General features: G+C 41.8%; 1 protein-coding gene across 1 annotated transcript in view; it reads left to right on the top strand.

Annotated features, from left to right (window-relative positions):
* The window catches only part of IL1RAPL1 (interleukin 1 receptor accessory protein like 1), a 784,296-nt gene that overhangs the window by 379,001 nt on the left and 383,071 nt on the right, over positions 1–22,224 (top strand). Inside the window, exon 6 of the mRNA XM_066621736.1 lies at positions 16,354–16,540. Within this exon, the coding sequence (XP_066477833.1) occupies positions 16,354–16,540 (187 nt within the window). The remainder of the gene's footprint in view (positions 1–16,353; positions 16,541–22,224) is intronic.

The raw sequence follows: 22,224 nt of genomic DNA, 5'->3' as shown, positions 1-22,224 counted from the left end.
GATGATTATTAACTTGGGTACTTTAATTACTAAAACAAAGATGGGAAAGTTGTAGCTTCTTGCATGTCACTGCTTATAGCTTAAAAACACATTCCCTAATATCACACAGATAGATGTGTGCAGCTCTAGTGAGCTGGGGGGAAAAGCCCAGTATGCAGTTCCCAGGTGTACTGTCTTTCCTTGTTAGCCAGTTCAACATCAATGATGTTTACTTGGCTTAAATTGATTTAGATGTATGTCTGCTCCAGCTGTTTTTTTTTGCTATAGTGAGGGTTGGGAGCTTGAGACTGTCTTGAAATGTTCCTCTATTGGTTCTTTAGCAGTTCATTGCTGAAAGAAATACTGCCCTACCAGTTCCTGTAGGATACAGTATTCCTTTTTCTGTTGTAGTCTGTGTTTTAAGCGTGGATGAGCATTGTGCCCTCTTCAGATCTTTCAACCTGATCCTAGATATGGTGTTGAAGATGCGGGCTTTGTAAAGGGGCTTTGTAAGGATGGCCCATCCATTAGGCAAGTCTATGCAGGTTACATCAGTGGGAGATTGTGCAGAGATGAGAGGGCGGCATATTTGGAGTGCTCTGCAGCCTGAATCTGACATTGCCACCACCTATCTCCAGCCACTGAAGATGCATTCATCTACTTTTTGTCTGCTAAAAGCAAGTGGAAAACGATCATCTGCCTTCTTTCTGTGCTCCTTGCATGGTTTCTTCAAACATGGGACTTCTGGTTTGATTGACAAGGACAACGTGAATGAAGGTGCTTCTTCATAAGCCTGGTCCTTTTAAATATCAAAGAAAAAACACACATGAGGATTTGTGGGATTTGTTTCACAGTACATAGTGGCGGCAGCAGATTGAAAGCAGCATTGGGTGGTATTCTGGTCACCCCACCCCTGTTTGCACTAGGTATTCATTGGTGAGTGAAGAACATTCTTCACAAGCTCAGAGGCTCCCTTTCACAGAGACATGAAACATGGGTTTGCTCAGAGTGAACATGTGCTTTTCTCTTTTTATCCTCACACTTATTCTTGAGGCAGATCCTCCACTATAAGCAGAGGGGGAAAATCCATAAATAGTATGTTTATTGCTCCAGCTGCACAGGTTGCCAATACTTTTCCAGGCCCAATTCAGGATACTAGTTATTACTTTTTCAGTCTTAAGTTGTTTGGACACAAAGTACCTAAAACACCACCCCTCCATTCAAAATTGCCTATCCTCTAAGATCATCTGGAGATATCCTCTTGTGTGTCCTGCTATCCTTAGTGGTGCAGTGGGAATGCATGCAGGGGAGGACTTTTTCTGCAGTAGTGCTCAGGTTGTGGAACCCTGCCCCATCAGGTTCTCCTTCTCTCCACTGTGCTTGCCTTCGACAGGGGCTGAAAATCTTCCTCTTAAAATCATGTTTTAATCTGCTGTATCTTACCTTATGCTGACCTTATGTGCTTTTGTTTTAATCTTGCTCTTTCTTTCTACCTACTTTTGCTTATTCTCCATGTGCAGTTTTATTGATCATTCTGTGGGGGATCCATTCCCGAACCCACCATGGATAATTAAATCTGCAGATTGTGGTACCTATCCTCCTATTGTGAACAGAGCCCCTTCTGAGGGTTGAGGAGGCCATGCAAGCCTCCCCGACCCTCAGGAGGCCTTCTGAGGCCTCCAGAAAACCAAAATTTGGCACTTCCTGTCATGCTGGGAAGGCAGCAGGTGGGGCAGATTTGCGACCTGCGGTGAGTTAAACTGCAGGTCCCGAATCTGCAGATAAAGAGGCTTCTTTACCTGTATATTCATTTAGGTATTTTTTTTGTTAATTGAATTACTGTATTTTTCGCTCCATAAGACGCACTTTTCCCCCCCAAAAAAGTGGGTGGGAAAGTGTGTGCGTCTTATGGAGCGAATACTGCAAAAAAAAAAATTTTTTTTTAAACTCCGCCCCCGGCCCTGCCCCCTGCCTGCTCTGCTCTGCTCGTCTTCCCAGGAAAGTGTGGGTGGGATGGCAGTTTTGCTGAGCAAGCCCTCCTGTCTACTCAGAAGTAAGTCTCAGAGTCACTGGGGCTCACTCCCAGGAAAGCGTGGGTGGGGTGGCAGTCTTGCTGAGCAAGCCCCTAGAGCAGGGGTGCTCATTATGTCGATTGAGAGCTACCAGTCGATCTCCAGGCAAAATGAGTCAATCGCAGGCTTCTCTCCCGTCCAAGCATCCCTAGGACTGAGCCCCTGGCAGGCTTGTGAGCCCAGGGAGGGAGCCTAGGGAGTGAGTCCAGGGAGTGAGCACCTGACGGTTCTGTGTGGTTCTGTGTGCAAGGGGTTTTGCACTGGTCTTGCTGTGATGTCTATACAGAGATCTTCCCTTCCCCACACCTTTCCCCTGTTTTTGCACTGGTCTGTATAGAGATCTGCTTTCCCTCCCCCCTTGTATTGGAATCCAGGAAGATCTGGTGAAGAGGTAGATGTGGTGTCAGCAGTGGCCCCTTTAAGGGTAAGGCCTGGGCATCCAGCAGAGTGTGCTGCACAGCTGCAGTCACTGGAAGGCAATAGGGCCCTCAGGGATATAAGGAGTACCAGAGTCAGAAAGGGTTTGTGAGTTTTGAAGGAGTGCAGGTTGGAGGTAGGGGAGGAGACTGACTGGGTTTATTGAATTTGGAATCTGACTGTGGATTGTGACTGAACTTGGATACTCTGATGGATTTGACTGACCTACCTGGAACCTGACCTTGGACTGTAATTTGGCTTATTGGCTCTGGACTCTGATTTGGTAATTCTGATTGATGGGACTGATTTACTTGGCATCTGTGGACTGGAACTGGACCCACTTTTGCTTGCTGCACTGGTGAGTTGCACAAGGGGGACTGATCAGCCTTAAGCGGCACGAGGCCCAGTGGTTTGGAATTTGGCAGAATATCATTGTAGCAGAAAGATAATGTGATCCCCTATTTGTGTGCACCTGCTTTTGTGAGCTTCATAAATTCTGACTCTAGCGTTGATGAGTTCTTGGGGTTTCCAGAAAACTAGAGTACTCAAGCCTTTAAGTCTCTCCATTTGTTAATGACAGTGATAATGGTTCTTAATGCCACTGTTGACTGCTGTTCGCTTTACATGGTTCAAATGTTATTCTGTTATAGTTTATTAAATATTTTATTACACTATTTGGTTCAGAATATTTTTTTCCTTGTTTTCCTCCTCTAAAAACTAGGTGCGTCTTATGGTCAGGTGCGTCTTATGGAGCGAAAAATACGGTATGTGGTTGAACTAGACAATAACATTTGGAAAAAATACTAAGAATAGATCTTGCACAGATTCTCTGCTCATTGATGTCACATTGTTGCTGATGCAAAGGGGAGCATAAGCAAAGAAAAAGAAGGAAGGTGGGCAGAGGTGTAAAGGTACAGAACAAGGCACAGCTTGTGGAAGAGTGCAGGAGTTAACCTACTCAGAATAAGTGTCTTACATCTTCACTTCTTCTATTCCTTTTGTTGAATCCGATCCCATTTGGGGGAGAGGTTGTCTTTTCTTTCCATAAATAAAAGGGCTAGAGACTTTTCCTCCCTTAAACTAAAAACTAGAACTTTATAAAGGGTGTCGGGCATGGTGTTGGGGTCAGCTAGGTGAAGTACTAGTGTTGCCTGACAAATTTGATGCAAGACACATGATTTATAAACACATGTATATGGTGCTGGATGCCTGCCAGTAAAGCATGACCCAAGCTAGTAAAGTGCCAAGGACAGGACTGGATGTTAAGCTATTCTTAAACTTTTTCAAGGGAAGCTCGAGAACAGGTCCCAAACCTCCAGTCAGACCAACTCCCCTAACCATGTCTCCCACTCTTCAAACAATAGTGGACCTCAAGGGCCCCCTTTGAGCAGCTGGAATACCAGTTAGGAGGGTATGTCAGATGGGAGAGTTTAGCTCTCCAACCACAAGGAAGTCACAGCCTGCCAAGGGATACACCCCTTGTCTGTAGTCCTTGGTTCATGCCATAGAGAACTCAATTCAGCCATGGCTTTATTGGAATGTCTTTCAACGATTTTTTTTCCTTTCTCCCTCAGCTGTCTTCCTCTTCCAGCACTGTAAAATTCCTAGTGTTTCAAGTCCAATTTCCCTCAGAAAGGAAAAATATTTTGATATGTTCTTTTCTCCCCTTTCTTTTACCTCTCTAGGCTTTTGCCATCATGTGCCCCTTTCCCTCTTAAGGATTTCCCCTTCCCTTACTTTTTCTTCTCCCCGTACATAGCACTGCTTATGTTTAGGACCTTACCTGTATATGTGGCTAAGAAATATTGAATTATTTTTATTTTGATTTCTCTTCCCTATGTTTGTAAAATTACCCTCATAATAAATGTTTGTGTGTTCTACCTTTGCTCTTCTCCCTCTGGATAACCACTGAATTGTGCCATTGGCAGCTGTACAAAGTCCCAGCCCATGAAGGCAATTTCCCCTGCGAGTGCATGTTAACATGTGTTTAAAGGCAACACTGAGCAAGGTCTCATACCCCTAAAAAGGCCCATCCAGGTGGGACAACTCCCGAGCCTTCAATGCTGGTGATACTACCACAGTACTGGTGACCACAAAGCATCAAAAATCTGGTGTCAGAATTGCACAAAGTATCTGGGCAGGGCAGAAGTGAGTAGGCATCCTACGGCTATGAGGTCTGGAAAATAATAAGATTTCTCCCCATTTCCAGATCTGTACGCAATTGTGTTCCTCTAGTAAAAAATTCATTCCTCTCCCCCATGAAAACATAAATAACGTAACAGATTGATAGGTCTCTTAAAAGCAAGACCCTTTAAAAAAGAAATTTAAATCAATTCTTGGACATAGCTTGGCTAACAGGAAATAGTGCACTGACAGATGATGATATCTGAGCATGTAATCCTTTTAAGATGATACTGAAGAGTCAGGGCAATCCAGCATCATAAAGCCTGCTTGTTTTATTAGAATGGAATATAATTTTAAAGTTACTGCTTCTGAGAATTGAAGCATGCAATAAACCAGATTACTACTTCTTGGCGTGATTAATTCAGGTAAGCTAATTAAAACAAATAACTTGAGGTACTGTTATGCTCTGTTATGAGGATAGTGTTAATAGAAGTTTATTTCGTTGTACTGGGGAATTGGAGTAGTTTTTTTTTTTTCTTTTTTCTTAACTTGATTTACCTTTCAAGGATGGAAGCCAAATAAATCCCTTGTAGTGTATAATTGAAGTTAATGTGCTCCATAGTATAAGCTAAAGAGCTTATTTATACAATGGTTGTCCTGGGTTAGCATCCCCTTTAGTCACATTAATCTTGCATTTATTTACATGCTCAAGGGGATGAAGTGAATCAGAGAGAAAAAAGTTGGAGGAAAGGAAAAGAACCCTTGGTTTCACCATGAAGGAGACATCCTATGATAAATTATAATTGCAGGCTAGGTTGTTGAATTTTGTAGTCATCTATGAATGGAAACAGACTTTCCAACAACTAGAGCAAGAGGTTGTCTTGAACCACCTGGAATTCTTTGTTCATGTGAATAAAAATTTGTTGTTTCAGAATTACCACTTATAATATCTGAGTCCATGAACAAGATATTCATGGCCCCGTCCTTATGGCCCCGTCCTATATCTCCCACCAGTTTACACTATGCAGCCATACTGCTGGTCAAGATTTGTTTACTTTCTCTTCTGTCATTTGCAGCTAATGAGTTCCTAAGTGAGAAAATAAGTGCTTATTTCTGGTCATTGCCTGCTCAATGACAACAGTTCCTGTTTAATGACCTCACTTCCAACCCTCAGCAGCCACCATGAATGCTGTTTGGCCCTCTGTATGAAACAAGTTTAACACACCCCTGATTTATACCCTAACCTCCCCCCAACAAAGGCATGACCAAGGGCCCAGTCCTATCCAATTTTCCAGCACCGGTGCAGCCGCAATGCAGCCCCAAGGTAAGGGAACAAATGTTCCCATACCTTAAGGAGGCCTCTGTGACTGCTGCCCCACTGCAAGATGCAGTGCATGCCCATTGGCATAGCTGCACTGGCACTGGAAAATTGGATAGGATTGGGCCCCAAGACAGCTAACAACAGGGTAAGTACAATATTAAAATGTCATAACAAAATAAAATAGCAAAATCAAATATGTAATAAACAATCACAGACCAGCAATAAAGACTAGATGGGCTTCACAGCATAACAGAAAAAGGAGAATGAAACAACGTTCCCTAGAACACGGATAGGGACCAGGCAGAACTCAGTTCAAGAGGGAGGCAATCCCAGAGGGCCCTCCTCCATGGCTTTAGCTAAATGGTATGGCCCTCAAGATGAACTTCAGAGGCAGTCTGTCTTATATGGAAGAGGGGAAGGCAGTCCTTCAGGATATCCTTCTAGACCAGTGTTCTTCAACCCTGGGGTCGGAACCCCAATAGGATCACAAAGCCTCAGTTGTGGGGTTACAAAAACTTATGGGAATGAAAAAAGTTGAATACTGGACTAGAGCACCGCCAGGTAAAGAGGGAGGCCTGGTATACCCCTTCAGGTACCAGGAGACTGTATCCCAGTGCTGCTCAGGTTCTTAGCAATTGTGCTAAAATCGCTTCCACTAGTGCCATGCTGCATGGCAACTTTTTCTGCTCTCTCTTATAAGAATATTTGGTTTCAAGTGATCAGTGCTGGGAGGGTATTACAGGGGTGGGGAGTGGGTGGCGATAGGGGTGGGGTGGGTAAATAGGGTCCTGAGACGTTGGCAGGATTGACAGTGCGGTCCCCAGTGTCATTTATTTATTATTGGGGTTGGGCACGGAAAAAGGTAGAAGACCACTGTTCTAGACTTTTATATAACGCACCTTCAGCTGTGACCCCCGGGATGGTTTTCAAAAGCAGTATTTAAAAAAAACAATAATAGAAACACAGAATGAACTGTAATTACAAGAATATGTGAAGCAGCACTGAAACCAGCAAGTTCAATGTGTCAAAGTGCAAGAGGCCTGCTTTTATGCAAGGCTCCATGTATGGAGTAATTCTGAGAAAACTTAAAGGGATGCAAAAGCAATCAAGTCAGCAGCGGTTTCTGCTCTTCCTTTAGCCGTCATCATAATGGGCTCTGCTGCCAGTGGAATGCCAGCAGTATCCAGGCATACTCAGTTCAGACATTTGTGTCTTCCCTGCAAATCTATACCCAGATACACTCTGGACTGTGGAGAATGTAATGCTTTGGGTGAAGCAGCCCGGAGTAAAGCACCTCCTACCTCTTTTCCCCCCTGCCATTTCAATCAGCACATGATATAAATATTCCTGTCACAAATTATATTAACCTTGATCTACCACAAGCATGCCGAAAGCTCAGAAAATATCGTACTCTGTAGGTGTTTCTTCTCCTGCACCTCATGCCCTAATACAGCATTTGTATTTCTGCATTAAATTCTAAGTCCTCCATCAATATTCTTCTCACATACTATCCTATTCTCTAACTAACATGTCCTGTTAATAGTAGACATTGGAATGAACATAGTACAGCATTATAGATAGCATTTTGAGGCATATCTTCATTATCCATCCGTATCGTTAATGAACTAAGGTTCATCCAGATTAATTGCTCTCTGTTCAATTTATAAACATAGGCAGCTAATAGGCTAGTTGAGTCTCTGCTATGTTAGTAATGGTAAAATATTGAAAAGGGCACTGACTGTGAGGTTTGTACCAATTTTGCGGTGCACAATAAAAGCCCCACAGGGAAATTCCATTTGGGTTTTCACCACTTGAATCAGAGTCTCCAATTAGCTGGAAGAAAATTGCTTATAATGATTCTTAATTTATTAAACACTACATGTTGTAACCATGCAGAAACCGAGCAAAATTGTAGGTAAAGTAATGCATATATATTTTACTCTTCCCTCCAGAAACCTTTTGTTGTGTGTTGGCATGTGGACTTTACACATTATATTGTTTTTAGATGGGTGCCATACTTAAACATTTGGGTCCAAGCTTCTCCCTGCATGAATGGAAGGCAGTTTCATTTGTGCAGAGGAGGTCACTAATATGACCGCAGACTACAAATACAAGGGTGTCCCCAACAATTGATTGAGCCAGAGAATCAGAGCCCAGTCCTATCCTCCCCTGTCTCCTATCCCTATCCCACTGGTGCAACTGCACTAAAAAGGAACATGCTGAATTCAGCTGGGGGAGCAGATTGGGAGGCTTCAGAAAGGAAAGGGGATTTAAATCTTACCCCTCTGTAAGCCTCCCACTCTGCAGTTTCTCCTTGAACCTGCGCCAGCTCTTTAACTGGCACAAGTCAGAGAAGAGATGGGGGCAGGAAGGCTGCCAATGAAGGGGATAGGATGTGCCATGTACCATTGCTGCTGGAATCTCCCCTTCCCACAGCCTCCCCTCCCCTATCCTGCTGCTGCTTGACCTGGTCCACTGGGTGTGATGCAGACCCATACTAGGCAGGGAGCGCTGCCGGCTCTTGTAGCAGCCCTCCCAAAGTGACCACTGACAGAGCTTTTGTGCCCCATCAGTCGCCATTTTACAACAGTGGGACTTGCTTCTGCTGCCGCTGAAGGTTCTGCAGTACAGCCCAATCCTGGATAGTTTGCAGTTTGGGGAACTGCAAATGGGGGAAAATTGTCTTCTGCTCATGCAGTAAGCTTCTTTGGGTTCAAATTTATCTGTCACCAGTTCAAACTGATTCTAATGTGTAACACACATCCATGTTTAGACTTTGGGAAGCAAGCCACAGTAGCTTTGTTTTCTTAGTATAAAAAGTAGTTTTGTCCAGGAGTTACTACACATGCTCAGGTATTTGTACATATGTTGACACAGGCATACTCATCTGTGCATTTGTACGTATTTGTTGACATATGTGCATCCCAACTCACATGCAGATCGGGTCATTGACTCATGACAAAATGCATAGATATTAGCTTTTGTGGAAGACAAGAGATGCAATATCAATAATATCAACTAGGATCCATTACGGAGATAAATGTACAATAATCAGGAAGGGGAAACTAGAGATTAAATTGCAGTAAAAGAAAGTACTGTACTATTGTGAATGAAGAGACACTGAGGTACTTTAAGGAAGGGAAGAGGAACAGAGATGGATTTTTCCCTCTTTGTGATACTCCTTCCCTGGAGATGAAAGGTGATGGTAGTTGAGTATTTGGAGTGGGGGGTGTGTGCTTTTTCCCTGGTGTGGAGAAACTTTGATGTGGTGATCCCCTTCCTTGGAAATGGAGTGGGGAGGATGGAAGATGGGCAATGGGAGAGTTAAGAGCTGCTCCCCTTTTGAAGCAAGAATGGATTCTCAGAAATTAACTCTTTCCAGCAGAATAAGTCAGTAATTTAGAGAAGCCTGGCGTCAGCATTTGGTAGTGGAGAATGAGAGGTCTAACTTAGCTGGGTAAGAGGTGCACATAGTTTGCCACTCCAGTGTGCTGAGTGAACCACAGTGTAAGTGGAGTGGTAAAGGGGGGTGTTCGCCTGAGGGCTGGCAACCAGGGTTGCAGAAAGGAAGTGCCGCATTTCCCTTATCCCTTCCTGACCCCTCTCCCAACAAGGGAGCATTGTGACAGGAATCCATTTAGATAGTGCCAAGTAAAGTAGAAATCTGCTTGCATGCTTTATATTTGAGCAAATACGTAGAACTACCAACAAGTGATATCTATATTCAGCCTTCTGGGCAGTTCACCACAGTGTGATGCAATCAAGAAACAGGTGTGTATATTTTAGTTTGATGTTAGCCTGGTTTTGCTGTTTCATACTATTTGCTGCTGTTGTTTTACCTGAAATTTTGATAAATGTTTTATGATCTTGTTTTGATTTGGAAGCCACCTTGAAAGTCTTCCTATGAGGCTGAAAAGTGGAGTGAACATGCCCTAAATAAATCAACAATATTACCAGGGTCCAAAACCAATTTAACCAAAAGTCTAGCTGGAAGTTGAGAGGAACTAAAAAAGAAGCGTTGGGCAGCCAAACCCTAAGCTGCCTGGCACGCAGGGCTGTTGTGGTGCCAAAAATGGCTGTGGTATCCTAAGCGAACTAGGCAACTGCCAACGGCTCCTTGAGAGAAAGGGATGTTCATCCCCTTCCCCTGGGTAAGGAACGTAGCCCCACAATGAGGCTACTTGATTCTGCAGCAGCCCTTGAGTTGGTCTTCCCATCCTTGGGGGCCTCCTGTTCCCTTTAGTACCTGCACTTTGGCTTCTGGTTTATCAGTCTGCTGAACATGCTTTCATGAGAATTACTAATCAACTCATTTCCAAAATCAGATGTTGCCAACTGGATCTGTCTTGCACACCTCTTATATGCAGGGATTTCACATAAACCTACTTACCATCACCAATAATGTAAAAATCCACATACGTGCTTTATCTATGAACTGGTGTGTGTATGAGATTGAAATAATTGCTTTCTGATACCACAGATATAACAAGATTTCCTTTATCAATCACCCACCACCTCTAGAACTCTGCTGTGATGGTGACAATCTGCTTGGCACTGCCTGAGGTTGTCAAGCTTCTTCTTTCTAGAGTTTGTTTACTGCTCTGTGGCAGCAATGCAAGTGATGTCTCTTGCAGCAACTACCATAGATGATGCAGGGCTGTGGAAGGTTCATTCACATGCTTAGGACTACACATTGAGGTTGCTTAGTAGGAACCTATCTGAGAGTATGCTTTGTGATTTTTTTAAAGGTTACTCCTCCTTAGTTTCCTGAGTATCATGTCATTTCATCCTCTTGAAGTGGGAAAGCTCGACTTATCCATCTAATAAACCCTCCTGACCATCACTGCAGTTTCTTGAGGGGGTTCATACCATTCGGTTGGGCAGCCCAGATTCAAGCAATTGTGTTAGTCAAGGAAGGGCACAATCCAGCCCTTCACTTGGGCCAACGCAAGTCCCTTGTGCCTGCCTAGGTGGGTCGCAAATGTGCCATAAGGTATATTTGTGCCTCCTCGGGAGGAAGCTGGGCCAGCGCTCAGAGGAGCGCCAGCCTGCGGAGGCTGACGGAAGCCACCATGCCAGCTTCCTCTGCGAGTCTTGGGCCAACGCAAGGCTCTGGAGTGGGCGGGAGAGAGGTGTTCCTGGGCAGGGAGGGGGGGCAGTGGGCAACGCTGGAGGTGGGTGGGTGGGGAGCGGGAGGCAGGGCTGGGATCCAGCAGTTATGCCAGATCTCAACCCCTGTTCCCAGGAAGAACGGAGCAGCTTCAAGCCACTCTGCTCTCCTCAGACTTGCGCCATCTGAGGAGGTGGTGCAAGTCCGAGCAGACCCATTGGGCCAAAGGCGCCTTATCCAGGGGTAAGGGGGAAAGTTTCCCCTTGCCTCTGGCTGAGCCACCTTGGACCCCTATCCTGTGCTGGATACAGCACAAGCTTCTTGACTTGCCTGTTCCAGCGCAGGATAGGATTGCATCAGAAGTCCCCAATGAAGGCCAGGGCTGATCCCAAGTTTCCCCTAAACTTGTGGAAAAATAGACCAAGATCACACAGAACACAATGTACTCACACAAAGGAGAAAAATCACAAACTATGTGTCATCAAATTGACTGCACATAGGACAGACAACGAAAGATAGTAAGGAGTTCGTGGTCAGTGGTGAGATCAAGATCACCTGTGCCAAAGATCAAGTTTACCAGTTTACAAGTTTATCTGCTGGATTGAGTGTGATATGCTGCAGGAGCAGATGGGCAAGGGTGCATAGACCAAACAATTCTCCTGATCGAAGCAAGTTACAAAGGAAGAAAGAGTGTGTTGAAGCTAATCCCCAAATTAGGCAGTAGTGATGTAGTCCACAGAGTTGGCTATCTGGACTGCACTGGCCCAGTGGCTTCATTCGCACTCAGAGAGAGAAATGAGGTAAAAAGGCTGAAAGGAGAGAGAAGCAGAGGTTTGGCATTGTGGCCCATAGATTGTGACTGGAATAGCTTCACATTGCACCAATGGATCAAACACATAACAGACCAAGGCAGGATGGAAACAAGGGTCTAGTGACCCAGGTTTTTAATAAGGTTTTCATTCGTAAAATCTTATAGGATCTTTTGTGGGATGAGCTGATTGTTAGTTGTCTGCCCTTGATGGGTACTGCTTTTGCCTTTACATCTGGCTGAGGATGACATAGCTAGCTTAGGAGGTTCGTCAGCTCATTAACATACCTCCTTGATTGAGTTTAGCCATAGCATTGGTGAAAACAGCTTGAGTCAGAGAACCTTCTTCTGTTAACAAATTGTTTTTCCCAAGCCAAGATGCTCCTGGGAGGTGTCTTGGGACACAAAATCAAAGTGGTACCCACATAATGTGGTTACTTCATTAGAATTTTGGAGCCTGCATTGTTCTATTTAAGCCAAGAGCAAGGGACTGATTGCTCTAATACAGGGGTGCCCAGACCCCGGCCCGGGGGCCACTTGCAGCCCTCGGGGGCTCCCAATCTGGCCCTCAGGGAGCTCCCAGTTTCCAATGAGCCTCTGGCCTTCTGGAGACTTGCTGGAGTCCATGCTGACCCGGTGCAACTTTTCTCAGCATGATGACGACAGTTCAATCTCTCACCTGAGCTGTGGGACGAGGGCTCCCTCCACTGCTTGCTGTTTCACGCCTGTGATGCAGCAGTGGCAGTGAAGGAAAGGCTAGCCTTGCTTTGTTCAAGGCCTTTTATAGGCCTTGAGCTACTCCAAGACCTTCAGTCATTCATATAAGTTCCATCTCTCATAAATTCATTTATGTAAATTTATTCAAATTTTAAATGTAAATTAATTCATCTTTTCCCTGGCCCCCAACACAGTGTCAGAGAGATGATGTGGCCCTCCTGCCAAAATGTTTGGACACCCCTGCTCTAATAAATCAAGTGTGTTGCCTTCCCCTTAGCCAGTGAACTTGAAGCCTCTTGCGATCAGCTCTCCATCAGGTTGCTAAGCCTGGGCCATGGTCTCCTGGCAGGTAAATACATATGTGTATTTCCCACACATATCAAATATAAAGGAAACAAAAGCTATGACGCAACAAGCCAACAAGCGTTTCTGGATTTCATGTGCAAACAGGCCTTAACAATCACATTAACATTTGCATACAAATAGCATTGAGTGTTTTTGTGAACACCCTTTGTTCACAGCTGCTTTGCAGGAGAAAAGAGTGTTATCCTTCCATTCATATGAGTGCATTCTGGTTGAATTAGCAGTTTGAAATGTAGCCCTATTATATGAGGATATCATTTACTGAACTTTTTATTTGTCAGGGTATGTCTGCTAAAGTGAAATGGCCTCAGGTACTCTCTGTAATTGTGTAGTCTTCATGCTCTACTTTAGACTGTGACTTCAGCATTGATTTTCTTTAATGGGAAGAAATGCTGATTGTTTATGAAAGAAAGTCAGACAGCCACAAAATAGTTACCAAAATATGGAGTGATAACGTTGTCCTGAAAATGTCATGGCCTTTCCTTCACTTTCAAACAGTGAGTTTATGTTTCACAAAATCATAAAAAGTAAAATATATACCTCAGCATCCGTTTCAAGTATTAGGTATGCTTTGTGATCAGATTCAGCATTGTGGTATGCTCAATATATTTGCATATGATGGTATGTACTATAGAATTTTAAGAGATTTTGGATGTGGATTTTTCTCTGTGGTAATGTTCTTTTATAGACTTGCCTTCAGTTTGCAAGTAAAACAAAACCCAAAACATAACAAATGAAAATAATTTTCTTTTCCTTTATATGAAAAGTGAACATGTTAAATTCTGTGAAATGCTACCTTTACATTTGAATGGTTTTTTAAAAGGTGTTTCAGTAAGATGAATAAAACAAGAATACTAAGTTCAATGAAATAACACTTACATTTTTGTTTAATATGCATATTAAAGTTGAGAGAGCCTGAATGACAAGCATCTTAAAATGTCCAAAAGATTTCTTTCCAGAAATATTGCATCTTTGAAAATACTTTTTGGTATGTCCTACTCTTAGGATGTGAATAAGGATGCTTATTAGTGATGAATTTAACCCATGATCCATCTAGGTCTGTACTGTATGTTCTAACACAGTGGTTCTCAAACGTTTAGTGTCGGGACCCATTTTCTAGAATGAGAATCTGTCAGGACCCACCGTAAGTGATGTGACCGTAAGTGACATCATCAAGTAGGAAAATCCTTAACAATCCTAGGCTGCAATTCTACTCACACTTACCCAGGAGTGACTATCATTGTTAAAAGCATATACACATTAGCCAGTTAAAATAACAGTTCTGTAACTTTTCCCCAAATGCAGTCACATACAGTCTAATATATTAAAAATAAAATATTGAAATGAATGGGGACCCACCTGAAATTGGCTCGCAACCCAACTAGTGGATCCCGACCCACAGTTTGAGCACTGTTCTAAAAGATTGCTGGCTGCAGGTCTTCAAGGTCATAGCCAGATATCCCTCCCAGTCTTCATTTATATTTTACTTTAATTGAAGGTCATTGAGATTCCACCTGAACATAGAATCCATGTAAGACTTTTTCAGTGATCTCTACTTTCACAAACCTTTGTTGCAGTCGGGCATAGGACGTAGAACTTACCATTGCCAACTCCCAAAGGAATTCATAGTACATTTCAGAAAAAAATGAGCTGCCATATTCCATAGTGTTCTTATTCTGGCCATAGACTATGAATACTGACAATCATACCTATAGAATTAAGAAGCTGTGCTGTCAGGAGAGAAGTATGAGCTCCATGCAAGTTTTATCTCCCATATTCATTCCATCGCAAATATACAGAGATCAAATTCACATATTTATTCAGCACAAAACAAGGCCTATGTGAGGCTTCTTAGACGGAAGGAGGCCTGAAAATCCTCAAGTATGCTGGGTAATGTGCGTCATTGCTTCTCTATCCCCATTCAAGGACCATCCAAGGGGTGGTCCAACACATCCTACTCCACATAATCTATGGTCTATGTCAGGAATGCTACAAAAATTCCCTGTGTAAGTTGATGCAACTGTTTATGACTCATTGTGCTGGATCATTTTCAAGCTAAGCATTTTCACATTTGGAGATGAAGGGTCCAATGCTATCCAACTTTCCAGCACTGGTGCAGCTGCAGTGCAGCCCTGAGGCAAATAAACAAATGTTCCCTTACTTTGTGGAGGCCTCCATAACTACCCTCCCACAACAAGATGCAGCACACACCTCATTGGCACAACTACACCAAGGCCGGAAGGTTGGATAGGTTTTGGCCCGAAGTTCTCCTACTCGTTCTATTTCCTTCTCAGTGTCCATTTAAATCCCACAAGCTTTAAGTCAATAAAGTGCTGTCTGTGGATGTCTGAGGCACATTTCCCTTTGCTCACTCACCAAGCAGTTGTGAATTACCAGCTACCTTAGTTCATGGATGGTTTCTGAGAGGGGAAGTAGCAACAACAATGAAACTTTATTTGTGCTTACGGCAAGAGGCACTTCTATGCAATTATAGATCAAAAGGCATTTAGAAAACAATGTGGGAAAGAGCCTTCTGTGGTAAGAGTGCACTTCTAGAGGATTCACCTTAAAATCCAGTTGAAACAAAATACTTCCCAGGATGAATGTTCAGTCTTTAATAAGATTTCAGCAACAAATAACTGAATGAAGTAAGACAAACTTTCCTACCTTCTTCTTGCCTTTACTCTGAGTCAAATGGAAACTAAAAACTTAGAACCAAGTGTTGGTAGTAATGTTTTAAGATGTTTTGATTTTGGAGTGTGACTGCAGTTCTGGGCATCCTCCCTGTAAGTAAGTCCTGTTGAGTTCAGTGGAACTTGCTTCCAAGTAAATATGCTGGATCATGCTGTCCAGCACACAAGGTGGTGGCTCTCAGCCTCTGAGCACTCTGCAACCAATTTGTATTCAAAGAACTGAAAAGCTCTAGACTGATTTGAATTAAATGCTATAGCAGGACAGCTTTTCAATTATTGCTTCACTTGAAAAACTGTTTAAAGCTGATGAATTGCTGGCTTTACACTCCGGTTCATGGTGTAATGCTTCACATTCCTGTTTGAAGCTGGACTCCGTTGCTCTAAACTGATTTGTTCAGCCTTGGGAGCTGCCATGATAGTGTTTGTCAGCAGGATGGTTATGGGTTTTGCTGGTTAATGCATGCGGCTCTCAGCACTGACACTGGCTTTGCAGGAAGCTGTTATCGGATCCCATACAAGCTTTAGAAAGAATGGATTTCTATTGCTGGTTGATAATACTTGCTGGATATCTTGCTAGATAGCAAGAGTCTTAATGACCAAATAAGAACTAGATGTAAACTGTAATGTAAATAGACACCTAATTCCTCATTCTGGGGTATCTAAACAGTTGAGAAAAAAGAAATATGATTACGTTTGCCAGTATTTGTTTCCTGTTTCACTATACTATTATTTGTATTGTTGTCTTGCAGAAACTCTACATATTGTATGAAAGTATCCATTTCGCTGACAGTGGGTGAAAATGACACTGGCCTCTGCTACAATTCAAAGATGAAATACTATGAAAAAGCTGAACTTAGCAAAAGCAAGGAAATCTCTTGCCCTGACATACAGGACTTTTTAATACCATATAGAGAGCCTGAAATCCTGTGGTATAAGGTAAGAAATATGAAAGGCTTTGGTTGCCTCCAACAAAATATTACATGTCATGTTCTACTGCATTTTCAGTAATCGGAACATTTTACTTTAACATTATATACAGCTTGGTGAGATTTAGGAAATGTAATAAGGAAAAGGCTAACAGTATGTGAAAAAGAGGCCACAGAATACTTGCTGGAAAAATGCCTTAATGTATCATCTTCTTTGTTGGGTAACAACTAAAAATGAAATTCTCTCTCTCTCTCTCTCTCTCTCTCTCTCTCTCTGAAGTATTTACAACTTTGTACAGAACAGGTCTTTGCTTATATTTTACTGAAAGTGAATAACTTTATATAGACATATATTAAGTAACAGTGATACAGTCAATTCTTGTTGTCCGCTAGAGTTGGGTTCCTGTAAACCCTAGCTCAGTGTTTCTCAAACTGTTGGTCAGGATCCACTAGGTGGGTCGTGAGCCAATTTCAGGTGGGTCCCCATTCATTTCAATATTTTATTTTAGTATATTAGACTTGATGCTGCCATGGTATGTGACTGCATTTGCGGAAATGTTACAGATCTGTATTTTGAACAGGCTACTATGTAAATGCTTTTAACAATGATAGTCAATGGGACACACTCATGAGTAAGTGTGGATAAGATTGTAGCCCAGGATTGTTAAAAATTTCCCTGCTTGATGATGTCACTTCTGGTCATGACATCACTTCCGGTGGGTCCTTACAGATTCTCATTCTGAAATGTGGGTCCCAGTGCTAAAAGTGTAAGAACCACTACCCTAGTAGATAGAAAATTTGCAGATAATGAACCAGTGATGTAATAGGATCAATGTGGTTAGGTACAAGGGGTACCCTGGGGGAAGAAGGGTACCTTCCCTGTCATCAGAAGAATCCAGCAGAGACCCTCAGGAAGCCAGCAGAGTGCAGCAGGAAGTACCAGAATTATTTGGAATGCTACAGAGACCTTCCCAAAGCTGCAGAGACCTTCAGAATGGCTCCCACAACCAGTGCAGATCTCTTTAAAATGACCAGCAGAAGCTTCTGCCGCCCATTTTGAAGGGATCCACACTAGTCACAAGTGCCATTCTGAAGGTCTCTGCATAGTGAATAATGAAAAGAGATGCAGATAATGAGAAGAGGTAGCAATTCTGCCCCTCATGGATAAGAGAATTTGCTGATAGCGAATTTGCATATAAAGAAAACTGACTGTACATGTTAACAGAATTTTGAGGCTGTTGAATCTATCTATCTATCTATCTATCTATCTATCTATCTATCTATCTATCTATCTATCTATCTATCTATCTATCTATCTATCTATCTATCTATCTATCTATCTATCTATCTATCTATCTATCTATCTATCTATCTATCTATCTATCTATCTATCTATCTATCTATCTATCTATCTATCTATCTATCTATCTATCTATCTATCTATCTATCTATCTATCTATCTATCTATCTATCTATCTATCTATCTATCTATCTATCTATCTATCTATCTATCTATCTATCTATCTATCTATCTATCTATCTATCTATCTATCTATCTATCTATCTATCTATCTATCTATCTATCTATCTATCTATCTATCTATCTATCTATCTATCTATCTATCTATCTATCTATCTATCTATCTATCTATCTATCTATCTATCTATCTATCTATCTATCTATCTATCTATCTATCTATCTATCTATCTATCTATCTATCTATCTATCTATCTATCTATCTATCTATCTATCTATCTATCTATCTATCTATCTATCTATCTATCTATCTATCTATCTATCTATCTATCTATCTATCTATCTATCTATCTATCTATCTATCTATCTATCTATCTATCTATCTATCTATCTATCTATCTATCTATCTATCTATCTATCTATCTATCTATCTATCTATCTATCTATCTATCTATCTATCTATCTATCTATCTATCTATCTATCTATCTATCTATCTATCTATCTATCTATCTATCTATCTATCTATCTATCTATCTATCTATCTATCTATCTATCTATCTATCTATCTATCTATCTATCTATCTATCTATCTATCTATCTATCTATCTATCTATCTATCTATCTATCTATCTATCTATCTATCTATCTATCTATCTATCTATCTATCTATCTATCTATCTATCTAAACAGTAGTTTGGCAAACTGTGTGTCTGGACCCACCGGTGGAACCCACTAGACCTGATGTTTGGTGGGTTACCAAAGGGTGATGGAAAGAGCAGATAACCAATTGCCCCAAACTCTGAGGCTATTCAAAAACCAGATACTATAGCAGCTACTGCAGGCCCTCGCCCATAAGCTGACCCCACAGATAAGTCGAGGGCAGGTCTTGAGCCAACAATCATGGAATTTTCTATTACCCTCGGATAAGTCGGAGATTAAACTTAGGCGGGTGTCTGACTATAGTTTTGTTTGATTTTGCCCAAGGCCAGATCCTGAAAAATAACCCACCACTAATTGTTACCTAAGAACTGTAGTCTCTAATTTATTAAAAACATAGTAAAAGATCATAAGATACATTTTTTATTCTTTTTTAAATTCTGGTCTTCACCACCTTTTTGTAAACACTGTCAGAGTAAGTGCACTGTAAACTACATACCAGTAAAACAGTGGTTCCCAACCTGGTATTCACGTACTCCCAGGGACACTGAACAGGATCTTTAGGGGTAATTGAAAAAGAATGGAATAATGGCAGAAAAAGGCAGATCGTGCTCCAGAATGCCTTGCAAGACAGCAATGCCTTGCAAGGACCAGCAAGGCAGGAAGGGAGGTAGCTAGTTGGCTGTGAAAGCCCCACCAATAGCTAGTTTTTGGTCATCAATTCATCTATGAACCAGTGATTGAAAACCAGCACAGTAAAAAAGCTGAAACATAATATGGAAAATGATAAATCACCCAGAATTTCTCAGCACACTTCTGGTGCAAAACAGTGTAAAGGCAGAATCTTCTGTTCTTCAAACAGATGAAAAGAGAAAATATGTGATGAATACATGAAGTCTGGGCTTTCATGTGGAGGAGATGAAGACTTGTATTATTAATTACAAACATTTTGCTAATATGAAGGGTACAATTTATGGAAATGGGCTGCCAAGGGATATGCAAGTGAAAAAGGTTGGGAACCACTGCAGGAGATCCATGAATCAAAGACACCTTTAAGGTGTCTGATGTGTTAAGCCAGAAGCTCTACATACAACATACAATACATAACACATAACTGAGCATGTGCAATTCACAGCAGAAAGATGAGATATTTGCAACCCTTTTTACTCAGAAGTAGACCCACTGCTTTCCATGGGTGTTATTCTGAAGTAATGATGTGCTGAATTGTAGCCTGGGAAGGAGGGTCCCATCCTGGTGTTTCAAAAACAGACCTGCTTTGCAAGCATTTGCCAAGTAGAACCAGGCTGCAGCAGAAGGAAGGAGATTAAAAGGTTAGCTTTGGCTGGAATGTCCCTGGAAAGTAACTGCCTGCCTGAGCTGAGCAACAGCTCAGCTGAGAAAGAAACTGTTCAGAGTTGAAAGGGTCTGCTCTCTGATTGACCCAGAGATCAGGCAAAGTGATAATTGGAGCTTGATTACTTGGCAAAAATTTCACTATACTATACTATATACTATACTATTCTATATACTATAGTATATACTATACTATACGTGAGTATCTACGGTAATTACCCTGCTCCTCAAGTCTGCAAGCATATGTAAATATAGAGAGATAAGTGTTTGAGAGTCTTTTTTCTGGTAATTATTACTTATAAATAAATATTTCTTTCTAAATCTCCTTTTTTAAAAATCTGGTAAACCTAGGTAGATCTCAGCAGAGTGCTGTTTATGAAAGTGGGTCCCAGTGCTAAGAAGTTTGGGAACCACTGGTCTATAATTATGAAGTGTATATAATTTATATAAACTTATATATATATTTACATACACAGTTTATATACACTTATATATGTATTGTGTTTATAGTTTATAGACAGACTGCTTAGGTCTGTGAGCCAATTGGAGATTATTTATCTGATAAACTGCTAAGTTGTGACCCAGTTGGCATTGCAGAATCATCCAGGAGAGTGGATTGTTACAGCAAGAAGACCTGACTATGGTTGGCTGACCACAGTGTGTACAGTGGTCTCATATACTACCATGTATGCATTGTTATGGTGCTGAACTTCACAGTTAAGAAAGTCAAACCTGAAGTTTGGCTCAAAACTGGTTCAGTTTTGCCATTTTTCTCAAGTTATGACAGTCATCCTTTGCCATCTTCTTTAGGGATTGTACCTAGAAAGAGAATCAATGCTTAGTGTATAGAGTACATGTTTTGCATGTAGAAAATTGCAGGTTCTTCCCTGGCATCTCCAGGCACTCCTTACCTGGGTGCAGGAATGGTTTCAGGATGTAGCCAGTTCTGTCACTGGTCAAGGGCCCACATTGATCAGAGGGTCTACCTACCTGGGCTAACTCCTTTGCTTTCAGTACTGATGGCAGTGGTAACTTCCAATGTACCATTAAGGAGCAAGTGAGGGGTACTGTAGGGGCCCAGAAACAAGGTTTGCCCCAGGACCTCTAGCACTCTGGCATTGGTTGTGTCTGAATATTTGGAAGAAGGGCAGTGATGGAGAGGACTGGTATGGATTGAGTGAAATTAACTTTTTCCTCATTTCAACCTGGGCTATATCAGAAGCCTGATTGCAAAGCTGGTCTGTAAGTCACATTAGAAATAGTAAATACTGGCATTCTTCTGGGCCAATATTGAACATATTTGGGTTGACAACGACACTAGTCAGCTCAACAGCTTATCATTTGAAATGTGCTATCTTTTTACTGAAAAGCTGTAAGAAAATAAAATACATATTTCAGGATTTCCTGCATGTACATAACTACTTGCTACATCTCTTGTATACTTAATGAGTTGCAAGATCTGAAAATAAATTATTTATTTGTGATATGTCAAGAATAACTGAGAAGCTTCCTGTAGAAGAGATACCAGCTGGAGTGGAGATGATACTGGGCAGTATCTGGGAAGACTTTTGTAAACTTGTAATGATAAATAAGCAATAGAGAATGTATAATATAAAACAGTGTTTCTCAATGTTTGTCCTCAACTGTACCACTTCACATGGTCCACATATTGGAAGTATCACTGGAAGTAACTGGTGATGACATCATCACCAGTTACCTCCAGGTTGGGAGGCCAGGTGTGATGTGGCAAATACCAGTAAGAGGTTCAGGGTGGAATGCAGGGCTTTTCTGAATGCAGACAAGCATGCTTTGGAGCTCTGCCCACCAAGCCAAGCCTCCTACTGCTGTTTGTTGTGCTACATTCCTGGTCTCACTGCCAGGCAGCAGATCTCATCAGTACCACCAGACAGCACCTCAAGTATCTCTGGTGGTACCCATACAACTGGTTAAGAAACACTGGTATAAGGTACAATTACATTTAGAGCGCAGTCCTAACCAACTTTCCAGCACCGGGGTAAGGGCACTGCAACTCTAAGGTAATAAACGTTGCCTGACCTTGAGGAGGCCTTTATGACTGCCACCCAACTGCAGGATGCAACATGGGCCCCACTGGCACAGTTATGCCAGTGTTGGAAATTTGGTTAGGATTGTGCCCCCAGTGTATTGGAAAGGCAATTTTATAAAGGTTCACATAAATATTATTATA

The sequence above is a fragment of the Tiliqua scincoides genome, chromosome 3 (assembly GCF_035046505.1).
Source record: "Tiliqua scincoides isolate rTilSci1 chromosome 3, rTilSci1.hap2, whole genome shotgun sequence".
Lineage (NCBI taxonomy): Eukaryota > Metazoa > Chordata > Lepidosauria > Squamata > Scincidae > Tiliqua > Tiliqua scincoides.
The sequence above is the reverse complement of the archived record's forward strand: the minus strand, read 5'-3'. Positions and strand labels throughout refer to the sequence as shown.